The sequence below is a fragment of the Eulemur rufifrons genome, chromosome 25, assembly GCF_041146395.1.
Source record: "Eulemur rufifrons isolate Redbay chromosome 25, OSU_ERuf_1, whole genome shotgun sequence".
Taxonomy (NCBI): domain Eukaryota; kingdom Metazoa; phylum Chordata; class Mammalia; order Primates; family Lemuridae; genus Eulemur; species Eulemur rufifrons.
In genome coordinates, this window is record NC_091007.1 from 12,232,870 (window position 1) to 12,251,765 (window position 18,896).

General features: G+C 40.0%; 1 protein-coding gene across 3 annotated transcripts in view; it reads left to right on the forward strand.

The window, feature by feature from the left end:
• The first annotated feature begins 395 nt into the window (after nucleotides 1-395).
• Nucleotides 396-18,896, forward strand: part of CACNB2 (calcium voltage-gated channel auxiliary subunit beta 2) — a 299,751-nt gene continuing 281,250 nt past the window's right edge. For all 3 annotated transcript variants that reach the window (XM_069459014.1, XM_069459016.1, XM_069459015.1), the window contains exons 1-2: nucleotides 396-515; nucleotides 8,842-8,934. In XM_069459014.1, coding sequence (XP_069315115.1) covers nucleotides 396-515; nucleotides 8,842-8,934 — 213 coding nt within the window. The remainder of the gene's footprint in view (nucleotides 516-8,841; nucleotides 8,935-18,896) is intronic.

Below are 18,896 nucleotides of genomic sequence, written 5' to 3' on the forward strand. Positions count from 1 at the left end.
GACAGGCTCCCTCCCTGCCTCCCTCCCTCCGGGCGAGGACCTTCCCGGGCTCCCGCGGCTCCAGATCCCGCCGCGCCCGCTCCGCTCCGCCCGGCCCGGCTGCCCAGCCGAGAAGGGCGCCCCTCTCCGCGGCCCCAGCCGCGCGCCCGCGCTGCCACCTCCCGGCCCCCGCGCGGCGCGCCTCGTCTCGCCGCATGGCCCGGCCCCGTCCCGCGCGCTGAGAGCCGGGCAGCGCCGCGCCGATCCCGGGGCACTGCGGGGCGCTGAGCCCAGCGGCCGGGCCCGGTCCCCCGGCGGCCCCCGGAGCCGAGCGGGGCGAGGGGCGGGGGCGAGGAGGAGGAGCAGGGGACCCGCCGCCAGGGGCTGGCCGCGCGCTTGCAGCCGACTTTTCGCCAATGGTCCAAAGCGACATGTCCAAGTCGCCTCCCACAGCGGCGGCGGCGGTGGCGCAGGAGATCCAGATGGAGCTTCTGGAGAACGCGGCTCCCGCGGGGGCGCTCGGAGCCGCCGCACAGGTAGCGAGGGCGCCGCGCCTTCTCCTTCCTTTGTGAGCCGCGGGCGCCGACCGCCGCCGGTCCCCGCGCCCGGATCTCTGGCCTCGCGCCTCCCTCCCGCCTGGGGCTCCGCCGCCGCCTCCTCCCCGCGCCGCTTGCCACCCTCTTCTCCCCTCCCGGCGCCGGGGACCCTGCCCCTTTGCGCCTTTCCCCGGCTTCCATTTTTCTCTGCTTCCGAAAAGCGAGTGGGACAGGGCGGGGGAGACCTGCCGGGCTTCCGAGGCTTCCCCCGGGCGGCCCCGGCCAGCCCTGCTCGCCCCTTCCCGGGAGAGGCACATGGAGAGACATGAACCAGGCGAGCGGACTGGACCTGCTCAAGATCGTGAGTCCGGGTGGGCGGGAGGGGGCTCGGCTTCCCGCAGCGCTTTCTCTCCCGCAGACCCTTCTGGCCGGGCTCTGAGCCGGGGTGGGCGCGGGGAGGGGGGAAGAGGGGACAGAGGTGGGCGTGGGGGCGTCCTGCCGGGTCTCGGTCTCCTCCCGGGCTGCCCTGCCGCCCTCCGCACCTGGGGCTTGACACGGCCTTGACAGCTCCCCTGTCCTGTCCCCTCGGGCACTTGCCGAGGTTTGCCGGCACCCTGCTCCTTTCCCTTAAGAAGAGAGGGAGTTGGGGATGAGAAAGTTTTTATTTTTCCATTTCCTCTGAAACATTAGCCATTTCAGGGAACGCCAGGATCCCCCTTGTCTCCGATGAGTATTCGCGGTGGCTGGAAAAATTCAGCTTCGCTGCCGGTTGTGAAATAGGAGATGTCAGTTGTAGGCGTTGGGCAATGATAAGGTGGCTTTTACGTAAGGCTTTGGCAGGTACAGTTTGGATTACAGACACCTCCAGGTGTCAGCGGAAGGAGTCTCTCAACTTTTAGCCTAGCAGGCAAATGACTTCAGCTGTGGGCTGGTTGGCAAGTGGTTACATTTCAAGCATGATTTTGGAGCAATGTTTCTTCTTCGGCGAATGATACTGGCTTGTTGATTTCAAGTCTACATTTGCCAGACGGTAAATTGTGGTGAGAGATACATATGCGTGTGTGCATGTGTATGTATACATGTATATACACACATACATGTACATACATACACTAGAGACACCAAGTGTTTTGCTGCTCCTGTTGTCTTACTAGATGAGAATGGTGTGCTCTAGATATTTTAATAACTTGTAATAATGGCAGGTCCAGTGGCATAATAGTGGAGCTTTATTGAACTTTCTATTACCACTGGGAAGCAAATGTGCTAACTTAAAACACATAACTCAATTCGACTCAAGATAGGGGAAGAATGTAGAAACCAAGGACATGTATAATTAAAAGTCCATTTCGTTTGTAGATTTCAGCTAGATTTCTTTAGTCTGCCCTGGGCTGCCTGCCTCACAAGCAGAGTGGGGACATGTATCTAACCGGCTGCATTCCCTTCTCACCTCTGCCAGAGGATCTGAATTCTAACCCACACAGTTCACATTTGTTCTAGACTACTGATTTTATCTAGACACTGGCCACCTTAAATGGGAGTGAAAAATATACTTGGAGATCTCAGTTACTCCAGGATGAAGGTCTTGATGGGGGAAAGGACTTTTAGACCTTCTATTGACTTTGATCTTCCTTGAGGAATTTTTTTTTTTTTAGAAAAGTTTTTATTCCTATGATAAAAATAGAGTTCCCAAATTCCGGGAGATCAAAGTTAAGGCTGACGTAAAACATGACTGCATTCAGATAAGTGATACTAACTTACTTTGTCCTTCACATAATTAAACAGAATTCAATAAATGTTGATTGTGCAGCTGTAATGTGGTAATGATTCTGATATGAAAAGACACAATTTCTGCCTTCAAAGAACTTACATTTCAGTAGCTGCAAGTATGACAAATGTATAGCAATTGTCTGGCTTGGGGCTGTAGGAGACGTGTACTACGTAGGAAATGGCTTCAAAGAAGTAAGGATCATGAATATCCTATTTGAAGTAATCTGTAAGGACTTCATAGACAAGGTGGCATTTGAGAAGATATTTGAAGCATGGGTCAGATGACAACAAATTGAGAGTTGGTGGGAAGTCATGCATGAAGCTAAGTCACAGAAGTTAGGAGTCTCCTGGCATATATTATATTTATAACCTCTAGTTTGAAAAGGGTGTAGAAAGGGCAAGATGGGGCACAGGTAGGCATTAAGAGTGACAAGGCAATTTGAGGCCACAGCTTGGAGACTCTGGAACCTTTAATGTTTTGAGCAATAGAGAGCTGGGAACGAGGTTCAAAAACAAAGCTATGTTGTAGTTCATTGAGAAGATTGACGTGGGAATGTTCTACAAGACAATTTGGAATCTCAGGAGTCCCGAGGTGCAGCTGCCAGAAGGTATTTTGATAGAATAATTTGGGCAACAGATAATAAGGCCTAAACTAGAAAGAGGTGAAAAGATCATGAATGACAGGTCTATGCACCAGGCATTTCAAAGATCAACCCACAGGAATTAGCAAGCGATCGCATAGACGCAGGAGAGAGAGGAGAAAGAGCAGAATGGATTTTATAAGCAGGTAAGAGGTATAAATATTCCATGGCATCAACATTCATCTCTTTGCTTTCTCTGCCTTTCAAAAATGAAAGCAATTTTACTTGAATTGTTTTCATATCACATCCATTATTTGAGGGAAACATTGCCTTGTTTATTTTATATCTAATAAAGCATGGCATCGTAGGGCTGTGGGACGCTTGGCAAAGCCATCTCTTCTCTCTGGGCAGAACAGACCAGCAGTAAAACTGCGTGAGGCAGGAGGCTGTCTCAGGAATATCTTGGTTCCTCCCCCCCCACCCCCGCCCGCCTTTTTTGTAGCACTAAGTAATTCTAAGAATTGCTAGATAATTCTACCTAGAAATGGAATTTCTATTTGCAAATGGAACCACTAAGCGATCATGGGTTTTAAGAATCATTCCACCCACCGCACCTCTGGATTATATTACAAGGTTTGTATGACGGTTGCAAAAGACATAGATGTGCAAACTCTGCCCATTTGCCTTTTTTGTATCAATAATCCTTCCTGGAGGGATAGAACACGCACACACGTGCCAACCCTCTTTCCTCAGTACACTGTGGTAAACAAAACGGATGTGTTTCTTAGGTGAGAAGTCAGGGGCAATCTAACTGCGAATTCCTGAAAGTTCTGATTTTTGAAAGAAAATTGCATTGCTTGCTAGGTAAACTGTTGAACAGTTTCAGTGTGAACTTGGACATAGTCGGCCTCCAGTGTCAAGGTGCTAATGTAGGACCCTCTCCCTAAGCTCGAGATCTGCACTGTTTATGGCAGTAGCCACGAGTAGCATGTGGCTTCTGAGCACTTGACATGTGGCTAGTCTGAACCGAGATGAGCTATCAATGTGAAATACACACCAGATTTCAAAGACTTCATAGGAAATAAGGAATCTGAAACATCTTCATTAGTCAATTTTAGATTAATTACATGTTGAAACCAGACTATTTTGGATATATTGGGTTACAGCAAATGCATTGTTACAGTTCATTTCACCTGTTGCTGTTTTACCTTTTTAGGGTGGCTGCTAGAAGATTTCAGTGACATATGTGACTCATTTTTTTGGGACAGCATTACTGTAAAGTATGGAAATGATAATTCTCTCGGGGAGTTGAATAGCTCCTGTATGAAAGCCAGCTGGCTGGGAAGCAGGTGACAAGGATTGAGAAATAGGATGGTGACAGAGAGGTTATGGAAGAGAAACAAGAGCAGTATTTCAGCAATTTTAGGCCTCAAAGAGATTGTAAACTGGCACCTCCAGTCACACCTGAAAATGAACAGACAGTAACCAGAGGGCCTGTTTGTTTTGCTCCTAGCAACAGATCCACCCCAGCTGAGTTTGCCAGATGCTTTTCAAGCACGTTGTCGTCATCCAGCCTGGTGATGGCAACATCCCGAATGGCTGTAGTGAGGAGCTTTATCAAAAAGGAGCAGCCGTGGTTTTCCCGCAGCTCTTGAACCGAATCGACACTGTTTTCCCAAAACATTCTTAGGTCTGTGGTACAAGTTAGCCTTCTGCGGTCTCCAGAGTTAGTGGTCATGGGTCCTGTGCTTTATGTTTTGCTGAAACCTTCACTCCTAACCACCGTTAATTTCCTTCGAGTGGTATTTTCGTTCTGGTGTTGCATGCGAGAAATTTACAAACATCCCAATCAGAATTTCCGAGTGTTTTAGAATTTGAAATATTATATCTGAGTGATTTGAGGTTTAGTTCTTGTAGTCTTTTTGTATTTCATTTTTCTGTACAGATTTAGTTTACCTGTTGCTGTACTTAATTCCTTTGAGTTGTACAGTATGTCGCCTTGGTGCTTTCAAGAGAAGCTCAGCAAAATATGTTAACCCTATAGGGGCTGGTGGCACCCTTCAATGCTGAGACTGTGGGACATGTCTACATCCTACAAACAGTGTATGTTACACACCATGTATTACTCCCACAACAAGAGAGAGAAAAAAAAATTAGTTATGACACCCCTTAAAGTAACTGGGCCTGTCTCATAGGTCTTTCCAAGCCTGGCAGGAGGTAGATTATGAAGAAGGCACGGGTTACCCTGGCTGCCCCTGGTCTTGCCTCCTTGTGTGCTACCTCCCTGGGCAGATCTCTGCCTCCTAGCCTCATCCCTTTTCCCTCCTCTGCCTGCCAGCGCACCCCTCTCCCCAGAAGAAAACCTCTATTTATGTGGCCTCTTAATTCCTTTTTGCTTTTGTGTCAACGGATCCATATAAAAAGCAACTCACCATTTCTCCCTTTTCCAGAAAGATAATCTCAGCTACTTGCCTAGTAAGGGATCTGACATCCTCGTTCACACTAAGCTATTGATAAATGAGGAGATTTGAAGTATGATTTCTGTCTGGATAGCTTTGGCTTTGTTTGCTTTGGGCCATAAGATGAAGGAAGTCTGACATCCAAAGGGATAAACGTTAATGAATGCAAATTGAAAGGGATGGAAATTAATTTTGGCATCACTGTTCTGTTCACAGTATAATTCGTAGGTGGAAGAACTGTCACCATAACCATCAAAGCCCAGAAGCCACGTCATTCTTAAGGTTGTCCCCAGGGGCTGCCAAGACAACTTTGTGTGCACTGCGGGAATCTCCAGATAACTGACAACTTCTGTAATTAACTACTACTGTCGCCTTCAATCTTATGGAGATTAGATTTTAATAACCTGTGAAAACGGGAACATTTATTTGCTTATTTTAAAACTAGAGTCGAATTAAAACTAGTGTCAAAGAAGATATTGATTCGCACTAAGCTGATATTAACATCAACTTACATTCTTCATATTGTCTTATATTTGTGGAAATTTCTTAAATCTTTTTTTTTCCCTAGTTTCTGAAATCTTGCTTAGCTTGGTTGGTGTTTTGAGACAACTAAAGGAATTTAAATATATGTGGGGGGGGGGTTGCCTTTTTACTATGGTGACATAATTTGTTTTCATTAAGCTTCATATAGCTAATAGGTAATGAGTGGAAATTAGTGACTTTTCAGACTGTTCCAGAAAGTATTTAGGGGCCTGCATGTGTCAGGGAGAATCAGTGGGTGACAACTTGTACTCTGGCCAAGTCCCCTTTGGTGTGTCTCTTTTCCTCCCTGTAACCCTGGCTGCAGTAATGGTTAACTGTTTCAGATATTGGTGATTTGTATATTTTAATATTGCTAAAAAATAGAATTTTTTTAAATAAAAGTAGCTGCATTTGAAGTAGCAAATGAACTCAGAAAACTATACTTTTTTTTTTCCAAATTTAGTCAACTAAATATTTAAACAGTTAATCTTACCTGTCTTTTTCCATTTGAGAGAGGTTTGATCTTCACTTATTTATTTTATTTTTAATTCCTTCAAATGAAATACTCTAGTCCTTATTTTCAAGGATTTAAAGTAACTGGAAAACAAACCATTTCAGCAAGATGGGTTTAATTTTCAATATACATTAGATGAAAGAAAATTTTGTAATGGCAGTATAAATTTTCACTAACATTTTTAAAAGTACATAAAAATGGACTATTAGCTTTCTAAAGATGCTTTAAATTTTTTGTCTTGATCCTGGATATTGTTATAAAAAATAACTGGTTATTGAGTGGTCACTTTACAGTTTAAAAAAAAAAAAAAAGACTTCTGAAATTACTGCTGAAATTAGTAAAATAGAACAGAGAGATAATTAAGCATATTTTGTCTTTTACTATATATGGTGGATTAGGGATTTTCTATAATATTAAGGCATGAACAAGTTAATACTTAAATTTATGAGAAATGATATATTTAAAGTGATTGAAAGACCATACATATATTTTTTTCAACAGTATCACCAATTGGCTTGCAATTCAGTATGCCACTGTTTTTTAATCTGTAAACTATCTTAGTACACTTGAAAACTAATAATTCCATCATTACCTGTATATTGCATAGGTAACAAAGTACACCTGAAATAATGTTTATGAACAGTATTTCTGGGGGCTTGGAAAAATTAATGTGAATTTTTAAATGTGTCCAACTGCTTATAGAGAGCAACAGCCTCCCTTGGGGCTGAATGTCATCAACATTGTGTGGCTCTCACAATGCCTGGTGTGCAATTGTGAGCAACCACGAAAAAGCTTACACACCCAAGCAGCTGAAGAGTAAAACATTTGCCATTCAAAAGCTGAAATAAACCAGTGATAGAGTTGTACAGGCACTCTTTTCCCACCGATTAAAAGATGGTACTGGAAGGAAACATGATCTTGGGATAAGATTTTGTTGTGTCTTTTTTCTCAAAGATAATTTATGCTCCTTACAAAGATAAATGGTGTATTTAACATAGACTCCCTCTACATCCCCAAAGAAATACATTAGGCCTCAAAAATACTTTCAAAGTAGTAAGTATTTTTCCATATGGAGTAATGTACATTTTTTTTTTCAAAACTTGAAGGAGATTTTCGTACTTTATTTTAGCCTCCTTAGGCCTTGGAAGACACATCTGTCCAAACCTTTCATAATAATTGGAAAAGGAAGAACATTGTTAAAAGAATGTTACTTTTCAACAGTTTATGGAATAATGTTTACATAAGTAAGAAGAATAAGCTGTTAAGTGAGGAAAACCTTGTATGTTACATTATGAAAGCCCAGTGTAGCTCTCTTGCCTTTTACGAAGTTGAGAGTTAATTAAATGCCATGGAAACACATTTGTATTATATAAATCCCTTAGATTTATTTGACAAGAACAAACATATTTAAGAAAATTCTTTGCTTTAAGATTATACCACCCGCTCACTGATTGCAAATTCATCTAAATTACTCATAACGCAAATGTTTGTAATAGAGTTCAGCTTGCCTAAGTGCCACATATATTATGGTTTATAAGATATTTTTATTTTAATGGAAACCATGTGAATACAGAAAGCATAATCAAGTAGCATTTTCAAAACCTGAACATGGCGATTTTAAAAGTAAATTTTATAAATTCTGATAATCGGATGAAATCTCTGTGAGCCTAATAATTCTCAACTTACTGTAAGCTTTAGTGCAATTTGTCCCCACACTTTCCAAATCTCATGTAGATACCACTTTTTTGCATATTATTTTGAACTCTTACCATGTGCTAGATCTTACACCAAATGCTATAAATACATTATTTTATCTCATACTTAAAACAACCCTGTGAGGTATTATTTCATTTAATACTTAACCCCATTTTAAAGATGAGAAGACCAATGCTTGAAAACTTTAAGAAATTTTCTTGAGGTTGGTTACAGATTCCAACCTATATATTTAACTCTAATGCTCAGTGTTCAGCCATTTTGCGCTTATATTTTAATGTTTAATGTTTGCAATCTCTGTAGCTGTTCTTAGAATTAAACATAGATGGATGCATAGTTTGTTCTTAGAGCTCTGAATGTAAACTGTAGATAGAAAAAGCAAGTTCATTTTTATAGACATTCATAGTTGGCCTAATCCTGTTACTGAAACAAATCATCTTACCTTTAATATACTGTTCTTAAATGCTTATTTTTTAAATGGCTTTGTCTTTAGAAGCTGTTGCTTCTTGATTGCTAACGTATTTACAGGCAGCCTGCATTGTTTTAATTTAACTAGTTGTTAAATGCTTTGTCTAGGAACCTCTCTTCCCTACATACTCACTGATTTCGGATACATTTTTTGATTCCACCAATATAAACGTTCTAATGGTGCTCAGATGATACCAACTTATTACTTGTTTTAGTCTTTGACATTTTCTACAACTAAGCCTAGATTCCTGAGAAAGGATCTAATAATAATCTCATTTGTCTTTTTTTTTTCTTTTTTGTAGTCATATGGAAAAGGCGCTAGAAGGAAAAACAGATTTAAAGGCTCGGATGGAAGCACTTCATCTGACACTACCTCAAATAGTTTTGTTCGGCAGGTAAGGGAGTGCTTCAATTTATGGCATTGAGAAGTATATTGAAATGAAGATAGTTTTGTTTTTTTTTTTAACAGTGGTTTTTCACCCCCATCTTACGCTTTTATATAGTATTATTGTACTTTTAATGGAAGTGAAAATTGTGTAGTTTAATGTCACAATTAAAATGTTTTCATTTTAAGTGAGACTGTGATAATTATACTCTTTCCTGGAAAATTGGTGACAGACAAGTGTAGAATTCATTATAAAGGATTTCTTCATAACAGAAGGAGACAAAACTGCAGCAGAAATGATTACGGGTTTGGTGTGTTTTTTTGTTGTTGTTGTTTTGTTTTGTTTGTTGTTCAGTTTTTTTGGTGGGGTAGGCTGTGTGGTGACCCGTCCGTATCCCCAGCTCTGAAGTTGAGATACCGACATTCCCCTAGCTGAGTTTTCTTCTTCCCACTTCGGGCTTGAGTTGAAAAAGAGAAAATTATTCTTGGTCTTGAAATGGTTGAGCCTACTGAGGTTCAACAGAGCAGGTGATCTCTTTGGGACATAATTTTAAACTAATTTAAACTATTTAAACTATTTCTGCCTTGGGAGACATGGCCTTCATTTCAGTTACCGTGTGGCATATTCTTGCCCAGCAGTCTGGAACTGTCCCCTAACCAGGCAGTGTCAGCCTCCCTAACATGTAAACATGCTTATGTCTGGTGACACAAAGGACGTCAGTTACCAGAGGAAGAATATAGACAGCTAGTGCTCTGAGGGTTAGGTTGTATGTTGACAATGAAGTCTCATCAGGTGTGGGTGAGCCTATGTCTTCCTCTAACCCCTCTCAATGGGAAAATGGTGGTGGTGGTTTTGGTGGGAGGAGTGCTAGAGAGAACCAGCTTTCCTGGCTGAGGGACGACCAGGGGCTGGTCAGTGCTGTCATAGGTAATCTCTTGTCAGTGACTGCACTCAGTATAATGACGGTTGTCAACTAGAGAAGCTGCCCCTTTTGGATGCCACTTCTCTCCATCACCTCTTCATCATGGCCCTGGGTTCTGCCTGCATCAGTGAGGATTTCTGTCTGGTCTGGTTGCTGCCTCCTTATGCTGTCCTTATACAGACAGAGGGTGGTCCCTCTCCAGCCATCAGGGCCCCCTTGCAACATCTGAGTATACCAACAATACATCTCAGTAACCTTTAGGCAACTGGAAGAATTGTGGTCCTGGTCTATTCCCATTGGGAATTGTGGTTGTGGGAGTTGATGAAGAAGGGGCTGGGGCTTTTTTTGCTAAAAAAAAAAAAAACTTTTACAAAGAAAGAAGAAGCTGAAGCCAAGTGAGGCCCAGCCCCGGAGCAATGTTCTGTTGCTGCCAGCAGGAGCTGGGAAGGCTGTCGGAGGAGCCGAAGGTGTGTGTGTTGGCCTGATGTTATCGTGGGCAGAATGCAGGCATGGCGGCCTGGGGAGGAATGGAGGGCCTTGGGACATGGTGAGTCTTAGGTGAGTCAGTTAAAGGAAAGTGACCCAAGGCCTTTTCCATTTCAAGCATGCATATTTATTCTGCCTCTAGGACAAGGAGATTGAACGTGGAGAGCTAGAATCCACAATTCTGAGTTATCAAATCGGTGCTGAACATTGCAGGACCTGAAGCAAAAAAAAAAAAAAAAACCACATACATGCACACACACACACACACACACACACACTAAGCTTCTTAGTGTGCATAGTAGCTGTAGCAAAACAACAATGCCAAGCAGTTTGTTGAAATTGCACGAAAACAAAAACTGGTATGTTTCATGTGAACAAGACATAGTGAATAGAAATGAATAGTGTAAAGCTCAGTGTTGCTCATTTAAGCCCGGTAAAAACATCCTGTAAAGGCAATTGTTGGACCCCATTTTCCAACTGCTTTTTTGGCTATGATTCCTCTTTCGTGAAGTTTTGAGAACTCAATTCACAAGGTGAGGAGGCGTTACCACACTGCATGTAAATTAACTGGAATTTGTTTTTCCACGTGATAATTTTTTTCAGGTTGTGTTCTTAGTAATGTATGTGTGCTTGAAACACATTATAAATGCTAAAGAGAGCTGTTAAACTATTTAATTTAAATTTAGATACATATTGCCAAAACATGCATGGGCATGTGAAAAGGCAAAGAGAACTTATCCCAAAGGGTAAATAGAACCATCCTCGTAGGGTCTCAGTAGGATGAGATGCTTGCTGTGGTGTGGATTTGGGGGTGGTGGTTACCCCAGCAGGTCATCAAAACCCCTGAAGTACCAGCTTGTGTCTATCACAGAACACAAAGTGTCTTTGGCAAGAATTCTGAGTTAAAAATTATATTTTTTCCTTTGGTAATTTATTCTATTAAAACAACATTCATATTTTGCTGCCCTTTGAAAATAAGCAAAAGTATTATGAGATAACTAGATACTTGGTAGAAATGGTTTCCTGAGAGTGTTTATGGAAATGCATGGCAGATAGTAACAAGAGGCATGTTAGATTATGAAATAATTTGAAAGAACACCTTTCGCGTGTGTTCTTTTTACCATAAATAGATGTTCTGTTAAACAAGTGCTTATCTCAATATATTTTACTTACCTGTCTGTGGCTAGGAAACATAAATAATTGGTCAGAAGGTATTTGGTTAATAGAACTGAGCTCTAGTTAGGAATATCTCACAATTAGATTCTACTAATGCCTTTCAGTTAAAAATAATTTCTATGTGATTTTGGAAACCTTAGAATTCTATTTTTATAAACAGTATACTATTTGTAAGGACTTTTAAAACCGAGAAACATTAGATAAACTTTTAGATAGTCTTCATAATACTGAAATTTAAAGGTTTTAGAGGTTGAAACTGTGATCATTTTACATAAAAGGAAAGAATTAAGAACTGTTATTTTATTTTATTTTCTTAGTAACTCGGAGAATATCAGACAGGTTGTTGTGAACTGAATTGTGTCCCCTCCCCTCATTCATATTTAGAAGCCCTAACACTCAGTGTGAGTGTATTGGGAGATAGGGCGTCTGGGAGGTGATTAAGGTTAAAGGAAGACATAAGGGTGGAACCCTAATTCAATAAGACTATCCTCCTTAAAGAGGACAAAGGGACCACAGGGATGTCTGTACACAGATGAGAAGCTATGTGAGAACACAGTGGGAAGTCACCCATCTGCAAGCGAAGGAGAGAGGCTTCACCAGAAACCAGCCTTTTGACACCCTGATCTTGGACTTTCAACCTCTAGAACTGCGAGGAAATTAAGTTCTATGGTTTAAGCCACGCTGGGGTACTCTGTATGGCAGCTCCAGCACACTAGTAGAGATTTATATATAATTAGGCTTGAAACTAGGCCTTCAAAAATAAACCTTCTTAATCTTTTGAGGAAACTTCAAATTCTTTTCCATATGGCTGTGGCAATTTACATTTCCACTACTTCTGGGTATATATCCGAAGGAAATGAGATCAGTATTTTGAAGAGATTTCTGCACTCTCAAATTCATTGCTGCATTATTCATAACAGCCAAGATACGGAAATGAGTGAAGTGCCCACTGGCAGATGAATAGATAAGAAAATATGGTACAGATATGTTCAGTGGAATATCATTCAGTCTTGAAAAAGGAAATCCTTTGCAACAACATGAATAAAACCAAAGAACATTATGCTAAATGAAATACGACACAGAAGCACAAGACCTGTATAGTATCACTGGTATATAGAATCTTTAAAAAAAAAAGTTAAACTCATCGAAACAGTAGAATGGTGGCTGCCAGGGTCTGGGAGTTGGAGAAATGGGGGGAGATGTTGGTCAAAGAGTACAAACTTTCAGCTGTAAGATGAATAAGTTCTTGAGGATCTAACGTATAGCATGATGAATATAGTTAATATTGCGCTGTATACTTGAAATTCATGAAGAGAGTAGATCTTAAGCGTTCTCACAAAGAGATGATAATGTGCTAATTAACTTGGTCGTGGTAATGATTTCCCAGCATATGTGTATCTCAAATCATCATATGGTTGAAATGTAAACAATTTCATTTCTCAGTTACACCTCAATGAAACTGAAAATAAATAAATAAATTTTAAAACCCCTTCTTACTGATCATGTAGCAGATTTACCATAAAGTACAAAAATCATAGGTTCAGTGTGAGTTTTCCTCAGAAAGTCAACACACCTGTGGAAGCACCACCCAGGTGTTCCCTTTTTCCTTATGAAAGATAACCACTGTTCTGACTTCTGACACCATACATTTGTTTTACCTGTTTTTGAAGTTTTATATAAATGGAATCATTTTGTGTCTGAATTCTTTCAATCATATGATTGCTATATTCGTCTGCGTATGTTTTGGTAATTGGATTTTCTTTGCTGTACAGACAGCATTCCATTGTGTGGCTATACCACCGTTGATTTATGGGCTCTGCTGTTGGTAGACATTGGGTTGTTTCCAGTTGGGGTTATTGTGCTTAATGCTGCTATACACAGCCTTGTTAGGTACCTTTGGTACACATAAGTATATGCATTTTTCTTCAATAAATGGAATGCCAGGTAATATGATACGCATACGCTCAACAAAAGTAAACACTGTGCAAGAGTTTTCCAACGTGGTCCTACCAGTTTGCACTCCCACAAGCAGTATATGATGGTTTCGGTTTCATGTCCTTGCCAACACTTGGCATTGTCAATTAATCTTTTTCATTTTAACCAATCTTGTGACAGTGTAAGTGGTAGGTCATTATAGTATTGGTATCCGTTTTCCTGATAACTAAGCCACAATTTACCTGTGACTGGACTGAGGGATTATATTAGTACATAATCTGAAAGATCTTATGCAAGTATTTTATCACTTTTTGAGATAAATATCCTGTTAACCATACTAATTAAGTCTATAGCCATTTGATTAACGTTATAACTGTTTATTGAAATATGTTAAAATACATTCCAATGTATTGAAACAGCATGAAGAAAGCCTACAAGTGAAAGGGTAAAAAGCATTTATCCATGGTTTTATTTTTCTAGACTTTCAGTTGTTATATTTTTAGTAAACTTTTATGATGCTCTAAGTTAACTTATTCTGTAAGGAGAATCATTAGTCTTAAGGAAAATTTGTTTATAGGTACGTTTCTGTGTTAGGCCCTGAAGCAGGACAGCATCTACCATGAAAGAATTTTTATAGTCATAGATGAAGGTTCCATCTTGCCAATTAACCAGTTCACCATTGGTTAACCAGTGAACCAGTCTTCTGGCCCTTAATGTCATCAACCTATTTGGAGTCAGTGGTACTTCCAAGATGGGGCCTGGGGAATGATACCCCTCACGAAGTGGATTGTCCTCAGAACATCAGCTCCATGTTGGAGTTTGAGGTTTGGGCTGAGTTTTGGTCAGGATGGCTCCTGTCTCCAGGGGTTGTTGGCTGCAGCTGGCAGACATGAGTGGCATTTCCCATGGGCTGTGGGAAATGAAGTTGCTGTTGGTTCTCCTCTGTATAAACTTGTTGTAAAGTGATGGACTAGCTCACCTTATATACTATATCAAAAATTTCACAGATAGAAGTTACTCTTCCGTGCAGTTTCTTAAAGCAGTAATTAGAGCAAAAGTTACTTGTAATTTATTTGACTTTTAAATTTTCATTTATGTCACAGATAAAATGTTACCTATATGCAATATATGTTCACTATATACTGAACTTATACTCTGCGTATTTGTTTTTTGTAAATTATGTTACAAGATTTATTTAAGATGGTGTTCTTCGAGAAGCAGGGTGTGGTTAAGCTCCTGGACTCTGAAGTCAGGCTACAGGAGTCTGAATCCTGGCTCTGCTGTTTATTGGCCTTTGGATGAGTAACTTAATCTTTCTGCACCTCAGCGTTTTCATCTGGAAAATAGTGCTTCCTTCAAAAGTTAGTTGTAGGGATTATGGGGGTTAAAACTTGTAAAAGTTCTCAATTGCTTAGAACGGTACCAAGTAAGCAGTATTTGAGAGTTGATTACTATTATTTATACATATTATCGCCTATTTGGAACAGGAGTTAAAACCTGAATAAGAAACAGACCACAGCAGAGGAAATAACAGTGAACATTTATTAAATGCTTGCTCTGTGTGTTCTTTCTGTATCTCCGTCTTACACCTGAGAAAATTGAGACACAGGCAGTTAAAGAAACTTTTCCACATTCGCGTGATAAGTAAGTTTGGAGTCAGAACTTGAATCCAGGTATCTGATTCCAGATTTTTGTCTTTTACTGGCTATGCTCTACTCCCTTGTTGCAAAAGGTCATGAATAACTGAAAATCAATAACAAATGTTTAATTCTTTCAGTTTAGGAAGGCATGTAGAAAGATTGCTACCAGTGCTTTGAGGATGAATGCTTGCAAACACACAAAGTTATTCTGCTTTTAACTTCCTTCCTTATAGGAAAGTTGAGGATGTCTTCAGCATTGCAGATTTTCACTAGGCATCATGATTTTACAAACGTCAGTATCATTACCTTCTCTCATCAAAAGTTGCTCAAATTCCCAGTTTGTGTTACTGTTTTGGCATCATATCCCACCACTATTGTTGGTAATGAGATGTAGAATTGGTATTGGAAGCGTGTTTACTTTTTCCTTCCTCTCAGAAAAGTCATAGGAACATAAATTTTTGGAATTCTGAAAGTCCTTTTTTTTTTTTTTTTCTTTTAAATAAACAGAAATGGACTCAAGTATGAATCACCTCTTCTGAGGTTTCACTGAGGCTGATGTGGGCCCGTGAATCATCCCTATTGGGAATCTGGATAAAGTTAAGCAGATAGACAGCACCTGGTTTCACATTAGGCCCCTTTAGAAACTGTGGCCCTGTTCATTGGGGTTTTGCTTTGTAAACAGTCGTTATAATTTTAATTCATGATGGGGCAGAAAGTGTCAAACATGACTTGCAGGCACTGTGATTAGAATGAATGAATGAATATGGTTCAAATTGCTTCTTTACTAAAAGTTATTTAATATATACAGCTATGGTTACCTTGGACTTGTTATTAAGATAATTGTAGCTAACCCAGGTTGTCTTTGATTCCAGGATAAATTCTTTGGCTCTGTGTTGGTAACAGGTACCTAAGTGAGACGTCATTTATCATGAAAAGAAACCTGGAAAAGCTATAATTCCTAAAATCCTTTGCATTTAGTGTCTTGCATTAATTTATAGTCTGTTAAGTGAATTAATTTGTTACATAACTCGGCTCTTTTCCTCCCAACTTTATCAAAATAAAGAAAAAAAAAAAATCCCTAAGGTCTGTTGTCTTAAAAGCAAGGAAAAAAAAAAATAGTTCATCTTAGCACCAGAACCTAAGTGGGTAAACGAATCTACTAGAAGAAAAATAGGGGGATAGGAGTAACAAGGCCTGCCTGGCATGGACGGGTAGGACATTTGTGCTGTTCTTTTTGAGAGATTGTGCAAGAACTGCTAACTGTATAAATTCTTTGATACTGCCAAGGTCAGAGAAAACTATGTACATGTGCAAATAAGAACTGGTCATCAAAGTTAAAGCAACTTGGATGGGGGATGGGTGAAGGAGGCAGTGTTAGTGGCTGTAACTGCTTATTTGGCACAGTTCTGTTCTCTCTCATTCTCTTTTTTTCTCATTCCCTCCCTCCTTGTTTTTTCTTTTTCTTTCTTTCTTTCTTTTTTTTTTTTTTTTTAACTTTTTCATTTTCTTAAAGACATGTGTTCTCCCTGGCTACATTTATGTACCTGGCAGCGTTCCTAAGATGAACACCAAATGCTAAGGGGCTGACTGCCAGTTTTGCATGGCCATTTCCATTCCGAGTTCTACTATACGCCTCCCCATCTAGGCCGGGACTCCCCAACTCTTCACACTGGCTTTTGTACTGACTGGCGTCCTCTGTGCAGAAAGCCGAGAGCCTTAGAAATCAACTCCTCCTCTTGGAATTTTCAAGTGCCATTTTTCTTTGGGGTTCAACGGGGAAGAGTTCTGCAAATGATCTGGGATTTTTAAATGCTCACCAACATATGTTGTGGTTGTAACGACATAATCCTGTAGCTCCTAACGGCTTCCAAAATACAAATCAGGATGACAAAATGGAATGAACCAAATATTTAACAGAAGGTTGCATGACACTTTCAGAACATGGTATTCTAAACACATTCCATCGTCTCTCAGTACCGTGTTCTCGGTGCTGCTTTCTTGGACCTTTTATATTAGTGCAGATTGGCTTTAAATACGAATGATTAATCACAGAGACACGCAGCCTATTTTTTTTAGTTTTGTTTTGCAAAGACAGATTAAACTGAGATAATGATTACAGACTCCAGGCCTGCATAGACTGATATGTTTAAGGTCGGGATAAATCTTTCAGCCCTTAAATACTGGCTTGTTGCCTTGTTATGCTGTATTCATCACAAACATATCTATAAATAATAATGCAATAGATTTATTGCCACTGAGATTTCCTATAAATATCTTCCTATCTTATTAGGCATTCACTTAGATTTTGTGAATGGCAGAATCTGTTTTGTGTCTCCTTAAGAATGCTTGTTAAATATATCAGTGTAAAAATATTGACGTTTTTCATAAAGAAGTCCCTTGTTTTTTCTATGGGATAAGCTTATGTACTATTAAGAACATTTTACTTTTTTCTTTTGAGAAGATATATGTACTTGAGAAAGTATTAAAACAAAATTGAGACTTTTTATTTCAACATATAATTAGTTTTTAACATGTCTAGTTGAACATCATTTTTGAGGGAGGACAAGGATTTGATTATATAAGAAATCATCTTTATCCTCAGTCATTTTTATGCATTTGGAACACCTACTCCAAGTAGGTTGATTAAGGTCTCAAATTATTAAGATAATTTATGGATAGAAACTTTTTATATTTCTTTTTCCACTGAGATAAACATACCATTTTAAAAACCAAGAATTATTTCTGCAGGTCTTTTTATTTTCTTAGACTCTCAGATGTGTTTTAAATTATATTTTCCACTATGCCCCATTTTCTTTTCTTTTTATTCCTCTTCTGTTTGGCTAAGCCATGCAAAGTCTTAGAAGTCACAAACCGAATTAACCCCACTAGTTTAACTGAAAATTTATTCTGACTCTCTAAGATGGAATAAGTAGTATGACTAGGAAAATAGTTTCATATTAACCACTGAATTTGCGAAAAGTGTATGTTTCAGTTGGACACTAAACTTTTTTAGGAGTACTACTGGAGATCACTTACTTAGTTTAAAGTTAATTATTCATGTGTCTCGTGTCTGTATAGGCTTTGTACCTAAGGTAGAAGTCTAGTATGCTTAAGGTATGCTCCCTCTTCTGGATTCTGACTTTTCTAGATGCAAATGTTGCCAGCTTCTCTCATTATTGATTAATTTCTAGAAATCTACATTTGACGATTATCACATGCTGAAGAAGGCATTTTTGAGATTTTGGCTCATGTCTCACAAATATTTGCCATGGTTTAGTTCAACAAATAAGTATTCCGATTTTTATCTCATCCTTAGTTCACATTTGTGACCAAGACTGGATGTTTGTTACAAAGACCCCAAGTGGGGGAAAAAGGGAATGAGCCCCCCACACCTTTCAGAGCCTGTGCTTCTTTTCACCATCTGTTTATTACAGAGTTTGAGGATAAAAGAGGAGGAAGAAAACGGGAAGGCAACCACAGGAGGATGGGAGCACCTTTGTAGAGTCTTCCATCGACTTACATTTGGGAAAATGTAGTTAAAGCTCTTCAGGAAGTCCCTGTAACCTGCTGTCATCTCACCTGTCTGTGTCATCCCTTCAATACCGCCATTGAGTTTTAGAGAATTGTCTTGGCTTAGGGCTTTACATGTCCATTAGTATTTTCTTAGTCCTTAGTGTATGTGGAAAAGTTCCAAGCTCCTTTCCTCCTGTTCCTTTACACCTGACGACAGGAGAGCATGGAAACAGTGGGTCGTTTGGACTTTGGACAAGGACACTTTGCCCCATCCCTGCTTTTTCTCCTTAGGTCCTAGT